The 15,339-nt window shown below is 41.3% G+C and overlaps 1 protein-coding gene across 1 annotated transcript in view; it reads right to left on the minus strand.

Moving 5' to 3' along the window:
- Positions 1-2,072: 2,072 nt before the first annotated feature.
- The window catches only part of GPLD1 (glycosylphosphatidylinositol specific phospholipase D1), a 50,089-nt gene continuing 36,822 nt past the window's right edge, over positions 2,073-15,339 (minus strand). Inside the window, exons 19-25 of the mRNA XM_004432076.3 lie at positions 15,028-15,133; positions 14,850-14,943; positions 7,894-8,070; positions 7,343-7,503; positions 5,836-5,862; positions 5,662-5,712; positions 2,073-2,211 (exon numbers count right to left, since the gene is read on the minus strand). Coding sequence (XP_004432133.1) covers positions 2,125-2,211; positions 5,662-5,712; positions 5,836-5,862; positions 7,343-7,503; positions 7,894-8,070; positions 14,850-14,943; positions 15,028-15,133 — 703 coding nt within the window. The 3' untranslated portion in view covers positions 2,073-2,124. The remainder of the gene's footprint in view (positions 2,212-5,661; positions 5,713-5,835; positions 5,863-7,342; positions 7,504-7,893; positions 8,071-14,849; positions 14,944-15,027; positions 15,134-15,339) is intronic.

The following is a 15,339-nucleotide window of genomic DNA, read 5'->3' on the forward strand; positions in this document are numbered from 1 at the left end:
TACAATTTACATCATTTTTGAGTATGAGGGTAGTATGGTTAAATATCCTGTATAAAATCCTATAGGGGCTGGCCCCGTGGCTTAGCGGTTAAGTGCGTGCGCTCCGCTACTGGCGGCCTGGGTTCGGTCCCGGGCTGTGCACCGACGCACCGCTTCTCCGGCCATGCTGAGGCCGCGTCCCACATACAGCAACTAGAAGGATGTGCAACTATGACATACAACTATCTACTGGGGCTTTAGGGAAACACAAAAAGGAGGAGGATTGGCAATAGATGTTAGCTCAGAGCCAGTCTTCCTCAGCAAAGAGAGGAGGATTAGCACGGATGTTAGCTCAGGGCTGATCTCCCTCACCAAAAAAATAAAAAATAAAATCCTATAAATCCTATATGAAAACTTGCTTCCAACTGTATAAATTTTAACCTTCTCCACATGGTGCTTGCTATCTTTCTTATATGTTCAAGCATTTAGAAAAATGTAAATCCTCAGGTAAATAAATATCATGTTTAAACATAAGCCCTGTCATCTAGTGAAGCATAATAACAGACACTTTGTATAGTAATGGTAGACCCAGTACTGAGAGAAACATGCTTTTACTAAAATGTAGTGTCAGTTTGTTCTATACTCAGACTTCTCAATTCATAAGTGAATACAGCTAAGTAATTTCTGGTCCCCTAAAAATAAACTTCCTTTTAATTAAAAATAATTCTTCAAATAGGTTGAGCTGTCAATAATTGTTACCCAAATGAAACCAAATGGTGTTTCTGTGCACTTTTTGCTGTGCCATAGGGAACCATGCAGCTAGCACTCCTCTAAGACGAGACGGCCCTGGGAGTGAGCGAGGGGTGCTATCTAGGTATGTGCCTGTTTTCCTGTATATACTCACCTTATGCCCACAGTTTTAACTCGAGTAGCTTTTCCTTGATTTCTGATTTAACTTTACCCTTCAGCTGGATTCCTCTCTCCTTCGATCAGTATCTACTCTGACTCTAGAGAAGCTGAGAAAGGTTCTTGTCATTTGTTCTTTTCTCCTGCTTTTAGTAGCATTTCATTTCACTAGTGTCAGAAGAAAGAGGTTCTTGCCTGATTGATACAGAACTGCTTACTATTTACAGATAACAATGCCTATAAATTCCTAGGGAAGCTGAAACTTTATGGTACATTCCTTTCCCTTACATGCCACACTGCAGGGCTGGCAGGTGAAACCCACCCTTCTAGAACCAGCCCAGGAAGGAGAGAAGCCAAGGCCTGCTTCACTCCTCTCGGTCCCTCACTTACTTGGTCCTTTGTGGTAGCCTTTGGCTTAGGCCAGAGCTCTCTCCTTTCTGCTCTAGTTCTGTTGGCACAACTTGTGCCAACCTAATGCAACAAAGCCTTCTCATGGGATGACTTAGAACTAGTGGAGAGTCACTAGGTTCATCAGCTGTTAGAACAGCCATTTCTACAAAATCATTTGAGGGCACAGAAAGGTGATATGATTTTAGTTTTTCTGTTTGCCCTTTACTATGTGAAACATTGAAAGTGCAATAATCCTCATTAAGAAAGGACCAAATTATTTACAAGTAATTTTTGAGTTGTAAGGGTATCCCTCACCCCCATACTTTTCACTATACTGTTTCTCCTCCTCCTCCAATTTTTTTTATCCTGTATACCGTGCTTTCCATTTCACTTTGATTAGAATGGATCACCAATTTTAAAAGGACATTTTTAGGAGAATTGCGTACAGAGGTTTTTCCTAAGAGATAACCACAGAGAAGCCTCTCCAGGCATCAGAAAGACAGGTATTCATGTGGAAGAGGAAACAGGTTGTACAACAGAGTTACGCACAGGCAATTAGTTAGGAAAGAAGAAAGGTTTAGATGCAAAGGAAGCAAGGAAGTAAACTTGGAAGGGGACGTGAATAATAATGTGCTGTGTCACATCCTTCTGATGTAGTCATAATTTACTGTATTTCCAGATAGTCTGGCTATTAGCGTGTGTGTGTCTCCACTCCTGGGACCAGCCCTCTATCTAGTATAATCTACCAAGGCTCCACTGGATGTGCCACTTTGTCCACCAGAAGGCTCACCCTGGAGATGACTCGGCATGAGAGAGGGCAAGGCAGATTAGGAAAGCAGAGTGAAATCTTTAATCTAAACCAAGGCTATAAATATGAAGTGCCCCCGAGAGTCGGGCTCCCAAAGAACTCCTTCCAGCAGCAATGACAACTTGGTTCTGTAGAGGACACAAAACAGACAGAATTCATTATTCATTTATAACATCTGTTAAGTTGCTGCTGCAGTCCAGGCATCATATTTTGCTCTGGAGATAGAAAGATGAATAAGACATTGGCCAGAGCCTGTGGCTTGAACTTAAATGCCTCTTTCCTTTTGTTTAAATACCACTTTCTCACATCTGTAGGTTCAGAAAACCACAGCTGAGGACAGTCACTCCACTCCCTTCTCTAGTACATCAAGAATAAAGAAAAAGTACATCAGTGCATGTTTATCCCAGAATTCTAGTTGTATACAGTGCAGACAGCACAGCTGGAATAATAAGGACTTCCACGAGGGGCTGCCTTTGTCGGTGTGTTTCCACCACCTCCTACTGCCCCTGCTGCTTGAATCATTTTAGGAACCATCTTTCAGAATTGCCTTCGAAACCTGCTACAGGTTTTTAAATGTTTTCACTGGTGGCAAATCTACATACTTTGAGGTCAGATTCAATTTTTGGAACCTACTAAAAGTTGTTCTGAACCAAGGCTGGTAAACAAGATGTGGATGATCACACGGGCTGATGGTGTTTTGGTCAGAGCAGGGCATGACCAGGAAACAACCAAACCTTCTGTGAAAACAGTTCCTCCTGATTTAATTTTGAAAACTACAGATGGAATCCAGAAATAATAATAGCTAGCATTTACTGAGCCTTTACCATGTGTCAGCTACCACACTTAGCCCTTTGCTGGTATCTTTTTCTTACACCCCAGTGTCAATTAAAAGGAAAAATCTAAACTTATCTCCCTCTCTTATTTATGGAATTATTCATTTACTGAATTTGCTTGTAGTTTGGCTGTTACGTATGTTTCCTCTCCATTTCCTGGTTAAACCAGATTCATTCCTTAAATCAAATCTTCCCTTGCTTCTTGCCCTCTGTCTGCCTAGTCAGTCTACTCATCTTTCCAGATCCAGCTCAGGCCCCATGGGCCCTGCAATGCCTTCCCTGACTCCACCAGCATAGACCTCTGCTGCAGTTTCTGACTGAGGGCCTTTGGTTCTTCCTCATCATATGTTGACCGGGATGGTCTTATGGGTGTGTTGTACTTTTCCACCAAGACCATAAGCACCTGGGGGCAGGGACCATGTCTGCCTCTCTGGTGCTCAGTGTAACACTGCTCATAACACACACTCATTAGTTACTGCCCTGTCAGAGCTCTCGAGCTGACTGAAGGCAGCCCCACGAGAGGTTCCAGAAATACAGACGGTGGCAGCACCAGCTTATCCATTTCATTACTTAATGCTCACATATAGAAAGGAAAAGAATCTTCAAAATCATAGCTTCTACTCAAGTCTCAGTACAAGATCACTGATCACCCTCAGATTGTCCATTTCTTAAATATATATAATCTCTGATTCATCTTTACACTCCGAGTGCTTCAGTGCCCCCAATCTCAGGCATATGTTGAGAAAGTCAAATAATTTTACTATTGACCCAACTGAACTATATAATTAGGAAGGTGAATTTGTGGTGTTATACAGAAAGGAATCAAATATAAATAACTTTTAGATGATCTGTACATCTCTCCTCAGTTGGTATAAATAATGGTTGAAATGTATAATTCTTTTTTTTTGTTTTTGGTGAGGAAGATTTGCCCTGAACTAACATCTGTTGCCAATCTTCCTCTTTTTGCTTGAGGAAGATTGTCCCTGAGCTAACATCTCTGCCCATCTTCCTCTATTTTGTATATGGGACGCCACCACAGCATGGCTTGATGAGCGGTGTGTAGGTCCGCACCTGGGATCTGAACCCATGAACCCAGGCTGCCGAAGCAGAATGCACAAAGTTAACCACTATGCCACTGGGCTGGCCCCTGAAATGTATAGTTTTTATATAATATGTGGGTTCTTCATAATATCTAATTTTTGGAAAACGAGTAAAATTTTAAATGCAAGCCAAGCTTATGACATAAAGTATTCCTGTGACTAGGCCTTTTGAGAATCCTTCCATAAGCTTAATGATCCATCTTTTTTTGTTGTGGTTAACCCTAAATTTTTGCTATCAGGCTTGCTTATAAATGGGTTAAAGCAAGGGCCACTTGACCTGTTGGCCACTAGAGGGCAGTTTCACCACAGTTCTCATAAGCCGGAGCTGGGTCTGCGCACCACCGCGTCTTACACACCTGACGAGTATATACTCTAAACGATGAAGGCTTCCCCAGACCTTCATCCTACAGTTAATACTTAGGGCTCACCCTACTCTTTAGCATTTAATCCTATACTGATTTGCATTTTGTTTAACTTCTCATGTGTATAAATCTTATTTTTCCTCAAGAGCAGGGACTTTGTTTTCTCTTTTCTTATAATTCTCATGGCCTAGCCCAGTTCTGTGATATCATCTCCTAAAATAAATGAATGAATGGAATCAGTGGCTTAGCACATTTTAAGATAAAACCCTTTAACCTTCTGTATCTATTAAAATTCAAAAGGTACACAGCCTTTGATTTAGCAGTCTTCTATTAAAATTCAAAAGGTACACAGCCTTTGATTTAGCAGTCTTCTAAGAATTTCATCTACAGGACTATTTGCACAATTATATAAAGATATAGATGCAAGGATGTTCACTACAGCACTGTCTGTAATAGTAAAAAAAAAAGGAAATAACTGAGTAAATGTCGATGAGAATGTGACCCGAGGAAATAAAATATGGTGCATCCAGACAATAAAATATTATGCAGCCATTAAAAAGAATCAGATGGCTCTATATGTTCTTGTCTGGGAAGAAGCATAACATAGTACATGAAAGTGAAATAATGACAAGAAGAAATGTGTGTTTATATGTATCTGTCTCAAGTCGTACAAAAACTCAGTCTGGAGGAAAACACACCAAAATATTAACAATGGTTATCCATTATGGCAAGGGTCAGTAAAATTTCTGTGAAGGGCCAAAATAATATTTTAGGCTTTGGGGGACATCAGTCTGAAGCACCTAATCAGCTGCCATTGTAATACAACAGCAGCCATAAAGAAATGAATGAAGAAGTTTTATGTTCCAGTAAAAATTTATGGACACTGAAATTTGAACTTCATATAAAATTCACAAGGCATAAAATAGTCTCTCTTCTCAACCATTTAAACACTGAAATTTGAACTTCATATATAATTCACCTGTCACAAAATAGTGTTCTTTCTCATTAAACATGTAATAATCATTCTTAGTTCATGGGCTATACAAAAACAGGCAGCACCCCACAGCTGTAATTTGCCAACCCCTGCTGTTGAGGATGAAGTTGGGGGAAGAGATTTTTCCCAAAAAAAGTGATGGGATTGTGTGTGAATGCTACTTTCTTTTTTGTGTTCCTCTATTTTTCAAATAAAAAGAAAATCTAAAATATAAACAAAATGAGATCATCGCCAAATCCCAGCCTTGGGACAAATATAGACAACAAAGAAGGACAGTCTGCGTCCTCACCTTTTCCTTTGACCTCACGGTGATCACGGAGCTCCCAAACCTTGAGCCAGCCTGTAAAACACACTGTCTGTTAATGGCCTCTTGAGACATACCGTAATATTTTATCAGTTTAAAATAAGGGAAAAAGGCAACTTTTGTAGTTTTTCTTTCTTCTTTCCTTCAGGAGGTACTTACTTCAGGAGAAATCAATACGTATTGGGCCTGGAAGAAAGAAAATGGTGAGAAAGAGACTATTAGTGTTATTTCCGTTCATGTGAGTTTTTTTAACCAATTTTAAGTACACCCTTACACTCACATTTCTACGTTTCTAGAAATGTGCATGCCTTTTGACACCAGAAATCTCACGTAGGAATTTAGCTCCACAGAATAGATGTATAAAAATACTGACATCTGAATATCATATCATTTATAACTGAAAATTGGAAATGGACTAAGTGACAATAGTCAATTAAATAATGGTTAAACTATGGTTTATCTACAGATAAAATACTAGGCAGCCAGTAAATACATTGTATAAGAATATAGGAAGGCATAGAAAAATGTTCTTGTTATCGGTAGGTAAAACAAACTCAAGTTACAAAATTGTGTACAAAATCATGTACAACATGATCATAATTGTTAAAAATATATTCACGCACATAGTTTAATGGTTTAAGTGTACGCTTTAGAATCAGCTTTTGGTTCAAGTCCCCGTTCTGCCATTTCCTATAGCAGTGTGACCTAGAACAGCTTCCTCTCTGATCTGCAATTTCTTTATCGGTAAACAGGTGTAATACCAACTTAATAGCTTTGATGTGGAGATACACATATATAAAGTGCTTAGCATAGTGCTAGGCACAGAGTAAATGCACAATGAATGGTAGCAATTAAGTTCTTAGAAAAAAAACTTGAAGGATACACATCAAAAGGTTAATTGGCATTATCTCTGCAGAGTGGAATTCTAGATAGATGATTTTCAATTTTCTTCTTTGTGCTGTTTTGTATTTTCTAAAATTTTTACAATAAACTTTCATTAATTTCACAATTTAAAAAATAATTTTTTTTTTTTTTAAAGATTTTATTTATTTATTTTTTCCCCCCAAAGCCCCAGCAGATAGCCGTGTATCATAGCTGCACATCCTTCTAGTTGCTGTATGTGGGACGCGGCCTCAGCATGGCCAGAGAAGCAGCGCGTCGGTGCGAGCCCGGGATCCGAACCCGGGTCGCCAGCAGTGGAGCGCGCTCACTTAACCACCAAGCCACGGGGCCGGCCCTAAAAAATAATTTTTAAATTTAAAAATAGCCAAGTGTTTTAGGCCCAGGAAACTTAAGGAAACCCACCTGGGAAAAGGAGTAAAGCAATGAAACAGGAAATAAAAGAGTGAGAGTTTTAGTGAAACTCCAATGGCCATGGCCTGTTTCCTTTTGCTGGGGCTCCTAACCAAGCAGTGGCAGGCTGTGACCAAGGACCAATGTGACGCCAGGTCCAAGTGGACGTGAGCTGTGGGGGCAAATGCTGCAGAACTGCAAGAATGCAGGCAGCTTGGGCCTGCAAAACACAGGCAGGTGATTATGTCCTGACCCCAGGACTCTGAGTGCAGGTAAAAACCGGAAGAGTTCTACAGTGGACATGACTTAAAAAAGAATCAGCAAGCAGCCGACCTTTCCCAATACGGTATAGAATTTTAAGAGAACATTTTACCTTTTCTTCTGGACATGGAGCTATCCATGACTTGCATTTGCCTGTCATGTCACCAGAGGCGGTCTGTTTGCCATTATATACATAAATGCGGCCGTCTTCTCCCCCAATCAGTCCAGAGGTTAAGTCTGCTATCCTCAGTGGGGCTGCCAGGATGATTTCATCTGTAAACAAGAAAAACTGGTAGAAGGAAGTATTTAACTCCTCATTGTCATCCTTTCCATTGTTCCACTACTGGATCCAAACCCTCCCACAAATAATATTAGTGCATCCTTTACCCTGCCTTCATCGTGACACAGTCAAAGGCTTTTGTGTCCTATTTCATCATGCATCAATAACAATTGATGTGGGTGACTCTCACATTACCACCTGCAGGAAGTTCAGCTCACTCTTGTACATCCAGCTCTGGTCTTATCCGACTCAAAATATATCTAAATGCCCTTGGGCCCCTGGGCTGTCAATTATGAGGGCAGAGCCTAGATGACCCAATCAGGGGACCAGTTTATTTGTCAAAGGGACTCAATTCTTGACCAGAGGCACTTTTCCTTACCTACCTAAGCCATCGTTATCCAGGTCACTCAAGTGCAGAACTCCACCAAATCGGGAGAAGCGGCGGTCTCCACTGAAGGTGCTAAGCAGAGAAGGCTGCGAGTCAAGTGTCAGTTCATACATCCTCGTGGTTCCACCTTGGTGCAAGGTCATGGTCAGGAATGCCACTTTAGATACGTCATCTGAAACAAAGCAGGGTACGGTACCTGCTGCCATCACAAGAATGAAGATAAGATGTAAAGAATTGAACAGAATCCTGTTTTTGCTTGTGCTTCTGTACCACAAGTGACACAGATCACTCAGGATCACACGGGACAGACCGTTTTAGTACTGGTCAACTCTGGTCATTAGAAAGGTACAGCTAGCTTGGGCACCAAGACCCAAACACTGGATAAGCTCGGTGATATCCCATCAGACAGGTGTTCCTTCTTCCAGTCTTACCCCTCCAATACATTCTCCACAAAACCAACTTTTTTTTTTTTTTTTTACATCACAAACTTCCTATGTCACTCCCCTGACTTAACAACCCTTTGGATAATGTCCAAATTCTTCGCAAGGCCTTATATAGGCTCACAAGACCTTTCAGAACCTGACTCCCACTTATGGCTCTAGCGTTGTTTGGGGCCATTCTCCCTTTTCACCTGCACTTCACCCATAAGGAATTTAAGCCGCAGCCCATTATATTTCTTATATCTGGGCCTTTGAACATGATGTGCTGTCTGCCTGGAATGGATACCCCTTCCTCCACACTCCTCGCTCTCCTGCTCACACCCCTCTGCTGGCCAACTCCTGCTCCTCCAGAATTCGGCTCAGGTGTGCCCTCCGCTGGGAAGCCTTTCTTTACCTCGTTGGTCTAGAGTAGGTGCCGCTCCCACATGCTCCTGTACCACACTGTACCCACTGCCTGCCTAGGACCCATCGCAGAGTAGCATAGTGTTCTGTTCCGTGTGTCTCCTGCATCAGGCTGTCAGTTCCATAAGTGATGGGACTGTGGCTTAGTAGCACAGTGTGCTTAGTAGTGCATTGTTGGTTCAGTACAAATACTGCATAAGTCTTTTGAATGAACGAATTTTGAACAATTTCAAAACAAAGCTAGTTAGATTTTTGCCCACAGACTTAATCTTTTGGAACACAGCTCTGATTTCAGAAATCAGTATCTTCTACAGAAAACAGAATGGCATCTGTGGGTTGGGGTTGGTGGTCCTCTGAGGGGCTTACTGTGAGCCAGGCAGTGTGTCAGTGAGTAGATACAGTCTCGCATCAGTGTCTGCTTAGTATCGTGTGTAAAACTGAGGTTACTAATTTGACTGTGTTCTTGGACAACCTTCCCTTATGCCCTTCTTTATAACTGATTATCAACTGGAAGCAACAGAGCTCAAAGCAGAGCCAGCAATAGTAGTCAGAAATAAAAGCTAGGGGGAAAAAAAGCTAGGAAACAAGAAACAGTACTTTAAAAAACTCAGCAATCTGAGGCTTTGTAGCATGAGAGTGAAGGACCTGACCTAACACGACAGCCCCCAAGAGTACAGTGTTTTAATAAAGTCCAGTCATTAATATTCAGGGTGAAAACCCCAAGAATCAGGAGAAGTTGAATTGCGAGAAAATCCTTATTTCCTTCTTCTCATGCTTTCTTTAGGGAACTTGACCTCCCTGGAGTGACCTGGAATATAGTAATACCAGGACCTCTGCTCCCCAGCCTTGTCCTGCCACAGGGAGGACGGTGACAGGTGGCTTCTCCCTCTGGCTCCGCCTGCCCACAGGATGGGCCCATCGGTGCCAGTTCCGCTTCGTGTGGGAGCGCACGTCGGCCACGGCCAGGTCTGCTTTCTAGATGCAGGCCTGAGTCCACATCTCTCTGCTGCTGCTACCAGGCCTTGAAGCGTGTGTGTCTGCCAGGCAGACCCAAACTCTCCCTCAGAAAGTCACCCCAAGGTCACTTTGCGGGGAAGGGTTAGAAAGCCGGAATGCAGCTGCCCACCTAGACCATGTTTTCCTGTCCAATTTTTAAAAGGCGCCTATTTTGATATCTGAATGATTCATTAGTCTACTTCTCAAATGGGTTCAAATGCACAAGGATGGGGAAAAGTTGTGATTAATTATCACTCCCAAACCTCTAATATTCATCACCATCTATTAAAGTAGAGTACATATTTAGAATAATTTCATCAAAATGTTGCTTTAAATTCTCAGAATTTAAAAAGGAAGGATTGAAAAGAAATGAATTATCAAAGCATGAAGACATGGAGGAACCTTAAATGGATATTACTAAGTAAAAGAAGCCAATCTGAAAAGGCTACATACTGTATAATTCCAACTGTATGACATTCTGGAAAAGGCAAAACTACAGAGACAGTAAAAAGATTAGTGATTATTAGTGATTGCAGGGAGGGATGAATAGGCAGAACACAGAGGATATTTAGGGCAGTGAAACTACTCCGTATGATACTATAATGGTGGATCCATGTAGTTATACATTTGTCCAGACTCATAGAATGTACAACACAAAAAGTGAACCTTAAGGGCTCAGGCCCCATGGCTTAGCTGTTAAGGGCACGCGCTCCACTACTGGCGGTCCGGGTTCGGATCCCGGGCGCGCACCCATGCACCGCTTCTCTGGCCATGCTGAGGCCACGTCCCACATACAGCAACTAGAAGGATGTGCAACTATGACATACAACTTCTACTGGGGCTTTGGGGGAAAAAAAAAGGGGAGGAGGATTGGCAATAGATGTTAGCTCAGAGCTGGTCTTCCTCATCAAAAAGAGGAGGATTAGCATGGATGTTAGCTCAGGGCTGATCTTCCTCACAAACACACACAAAAAAAGTGAACCTTAATATGAAATGTAGATTTTGGGTTATAATGATGTGTCAGCGTAGGTTCATTGATTGTAACAAATGTACCACTACAGTGCAGAAGGTCTGTAATGGGGGAGGCAGGGCATGTGTGGGGGCAGGGGAAACATGGAAAATCTCTATATTTTACACTCAATTTTCTGTGAACCTAAAACTGCTCTAAAAAATAAAGTCTATTAAAAAAAAAGGATTCAGATACTTTAAAATTTCAGCCATTCAAAACATCTCATTTCTCTAATGATGCAGATTAAACAATGTATTATCATGCACTCTGTAGACAATTAAGAAAAAAACCCCAAAGTAATCCTTTAGCATTTCTATATCTATTATTTGAGTAATAAAATTCAGCAGACCCTTGGTTTTTATGAATTCCGAAATCCTAGAATGCTATTATAACACCAAATTCCTTCCATAATGCTTACACTTTCCAGCTAAGGACCATTATTTTTAGACCTCAACTTTGTCTTCATTTCTATCAGAGCACTAGCCTTTGGGGTTTTCTTTGGGGGATGGGATTTTTTGAACATACACACAAGTGATTTTTTTGTTGTTGTTACTGTTGTTGTTGTTTTTGGTGAGGAAGATTAGCCCTGAGCTAACATCTGTTGCCAATCCTCCTCTTTTTGCTAAGGAAGATAGGCCCTGGGCTAACATCTGTGCCCATCTTTCTCTCCTTTATATGTGGGATGCCTCCCACAGCATGGCTTGATAAGCGGTAGGTAGGTGTGCGCCCGGGATCCGAACCCAAGGACTCTGGGCAGCTGAAGCGGAGCGCGCTAACTTAACCACTACACAACCGGGCCAACTCCCACAAGTGTTTTTTTGTGTGTGAGGAAGATCAGCCCTGAGCTAACATCTATTGCCAATCCTCCTCTTTTCGCTGAGGAAGATTGGCCCTGGGCTAACATCCACGCCCATCTTCCTCTCCTTTATATGTGGGACGCCTGCCACAGCATGGCTTGATAAGCAGTGTGTAGGTCCATGCCTGGGATCCGAACCTGCAAACCCCGGGCCGCTGAAGCAGAGCGTGTGCACTTAACCGCTACGCCACCAGGCCGGCCCCCACAACTGTTTAAATTATTTCTCAAGAGTAACTTTACTTATAACAGCAGCAGAAAACAGAGCTCTTGTAAAACACAGATGCACCTCACCAGCTAGACTCCCTCACAAGCCACAGGAGAGAGGACACTGCTTTGCAGTGTGGTTCACACTTGCAGTTCAGAAAAACTATAAACTATAAGTTACTTCATGTCACTGACTTTCAGGATTACTGTGAAGTAGTTAAAACTAGGAATGTCAAACTTGTGAATGCCAAGATTTTTTTTTCTCTTTTTTTTTAACATATGATCATTATAAAAGGTGTGGAAAATACCAAAAAAAAAAGCATAAATAAAATTTACATAATGCATGTATTTCTTCCTGGAGAGCGAGCAATATATACACACATATATACATACATACATATATATACACATTTTAAGCAAAGTGGAGATTTTTGCAGATTATAAAATTTTATATTATTTTTACTTAGGCCATTTCTAACTTTTTGTTATTATAAATAATACTGTGATAAATATCCTTCCCCACAGTTCTGAATATTTTCTGAGGCCAGATTCTTAGAAGTGGTCCAGATATCATCCAAAGGAATGAGTATTTTTAAGGCTTTTGCCACTTTGCCAAACCTCTTTCTAGAAAAGGTTTATCAGTTTGCATTTCACAGCAGCGTGTGAGTACCCACCTCACCTCAACCTTGCCATCGTTGAAAACTATCTTTTTCATACTGAAGCACTTTGTAGTTACTAATCAGCACCCTAAAATCACACTAAATATTTAAACTGTCCATTGCGTATAGTGGCCACAGTCTGACCCAAAGATTCTGTTGAGCTAGAGATGGGACAGGGTGAGAGGGACGGCCTGACTGACATACTCAAACCCCAGACTGCCACGCTCAGGGGCTGCCCTGAAAGCAGATCAGATTTCTCAGATTTTGGTTAATCTGTACCTTAGAGCTGTGATTCCCACATTGCACACTAAAGCACTCCAGTGAACTCACAGGGATGCTGCAAAAAATTTGAATTTTCAAAGGTAACAAACACAATGACATCTGTCTGACGTCGCGTGGACTACTGCTGGGGGCAGTTCACGGTGTCAACATTAGATCCCCACATTCCTTTCAATGATGTCATCTCTTTGCAAAACTGGCGTTTTAGGGGTTGTTATGATAAAGTGCAGGCACCACGAGAAAATCAGTGTGGCCTGGAAATGAGGGTAGTGGTGCCTAATCTGATTCCAAGGTCTGAGAAGTTGTAGGGTTCCCAGAAGGAGCTAAGATGTTAGGACATAAATACAGCGTGTGCAACCTGTGCAGTCACACAGGGCCCCGTGCTTGGCTTAATGCTCTCCTGTCACCGACTTGAAATTCTGAATAGTTTTTTTTTTTTTTTTTAATTTATTTATTTATTTCCCCCAAAGCCCCAGTATATAGTTGTATGTCATAGTTGCATAGCCTTCTAGTTGCTGTATGTGGGACGCGGCCTCAGCATGGCCGGAGAAGCCGTGCATCGGTGCGCGCCCGGGATCCGAACCCGGGCCGCCAGCAGCGGAGCGTGCGCACTTAACTGCTAAGCCACGGGGCCGGCCCCACTGAATAGTTTTTTAACAAAGGGCTCTGAAGTTTTTTTTTGTACTGGGCCCCACAAATTATGTATGTTAAATACAAGCAAAATACACATAAAAATGGGAAAATCTGAACAAGATCAGTGAATTATATCAATGTCGATAACCTGGTTGTGACACCACTGTGGTTTGCAAGATATTATTATTGAGGAAAACTGGATAAAATGTTACATGGACTCTCTGTATTATTTCTTACAATTCTATGCGAATTTGTAATTATATAATAATATATATAAATTAACCTTTTTATTTGATATTTTATATAATATTTTATAATAAAGAGAAAATTACTGAGACAGGAAGGGCACTAAAACCAAGAAAGTTTGGGAAGCTCTAATTCACACCACTCCGGTAGAAAGAATGGTGAGGCAAATAAAATCAGTAATGTGTGTGGAAAGAGTGGAGAAATCACTATCTCGACTCTGTGAAGGAAAAAAAAAAAGAAAACTATACCAAAGGTAAGTCAACAAGTTTTTGGTGTTATAATGCTGTGTCCTTCATGATGCAATGAAAAATTTAGCTATTCCTTTGCCCGATCGACTTCTGATTATTTAAATATAAAATTGTAGGAAACAAAAATCTTTCTGAAAAAAATTTGACAATATGTAATAAGAGCCTTAAAAAAGATTAGATCCTCTAGTCCAGGAATCTATCTGAAAAACTAATCAGAAAGGCAGGCAAAGATTTCTGTGCATGGATGTTTAATAATACCTTATTTACAATAGTGAAAAATTGGAAACAACCTAAATTTCCAGCAATAGAATGATGTTAGTAAATGTTAGCATATGCATATGGAAAAAAGGTGATACAGGTATCAAAATCATGGTTTAGGAGATATTTAATAATATGAGAACATGCTCAAAATATAAAATTAAAAATTAGGTGTGAAAATTATATAATCTGAGCTTAAGTTTTTAAATATCTGGATAAAGGGTGATTTTTTTTTCTTCTATATACTTCCTTGTATTTTCACAAATTTCTACAATCGGCAGGATTCACTTTTATAATCTTGGAGGGAGTCGATTTTTGTTGTTTTTGAGTTTTTTAAACTCTCTTTCCCATAAAGTAAACAAAATAATGGTTTATTAATGTATGCCCTCAGAGTGGACCTATTCCTGGTTAACTGATTTATAAACTTTGCTCAACTCTTCCCTAGCTCCAACCTCAGGGGGATAGGATCTTTAAAAACACACTATGTTACTTTCCTGTGTGATGTGAGGTGGGTGTTATAATATCTGTTTTGCAGATGATGATACTAATATTCAGAGGGGTTAAGTAATTTCCCAAGGTTACAGAGCTTTCTATTAATGAGAAAAGGAAATATTCAAACTCAGGTCTGTCTGGCTCTGGATCTTCTAACTTTCCCCTCCTGTGATGTAGTCAAGCAGCCACATGACGAAGCAGCAGCAAAGTTGCATGGTCCGTGACCTACCGTGAGTTGGGGCTCCAACCAGCAGCACTTGTGTCCGTGTCCCCTTCACCATTACGTAGCCACTTGACAGGGAAGTACCCAGCTTCCCCAATGCCTGTGAAATGCAGTTAAGTCAATCTAGTACAGCTGAGAAAACTTCGTGGCGCCACTCTCCTGGGGAGGGAAGGGGCCGCCATACCTTGTCTCCAGAAATGGTAAACCAGCTTTGGCAATTTGGCGGGAAATAGCCATACACCCTTCCAAGGCTCTGTTTCTCATCACGAACGCGGAACAAATGGCCCAGACTGGAATGAAGCACACTGGGTTTAGCTGCTGGGGCACAGGATTAAGAGCTGGCCAGGTATTCAGTTCCAAGGAAAGACAACCCACCTCATCCTCGCCCATGTCCCCCTCCCCGTATGTTCTTGGTCCTTGTGATCCCAGGCATTGGGGCTGGGGGCCAGGGAACCTTGTTCTCCAGAACAAGACCCACATTCTGCCTCCCAACTGA

This window comes from Ceratotherium simum, chromosome 13 (genome assembly GCF_057802395.1).
Source record: "Ceratotherium simum simum isolate JZ-2026a chromosome 13, ASM5780239v1, whole genome shotgun sequence".
NCBI lineage: Eukaryota > Metazoa > Chordata > Mammalia > Perissodactyla > Rhinocerotidae > Ceratotherium > Ceratotherium simum.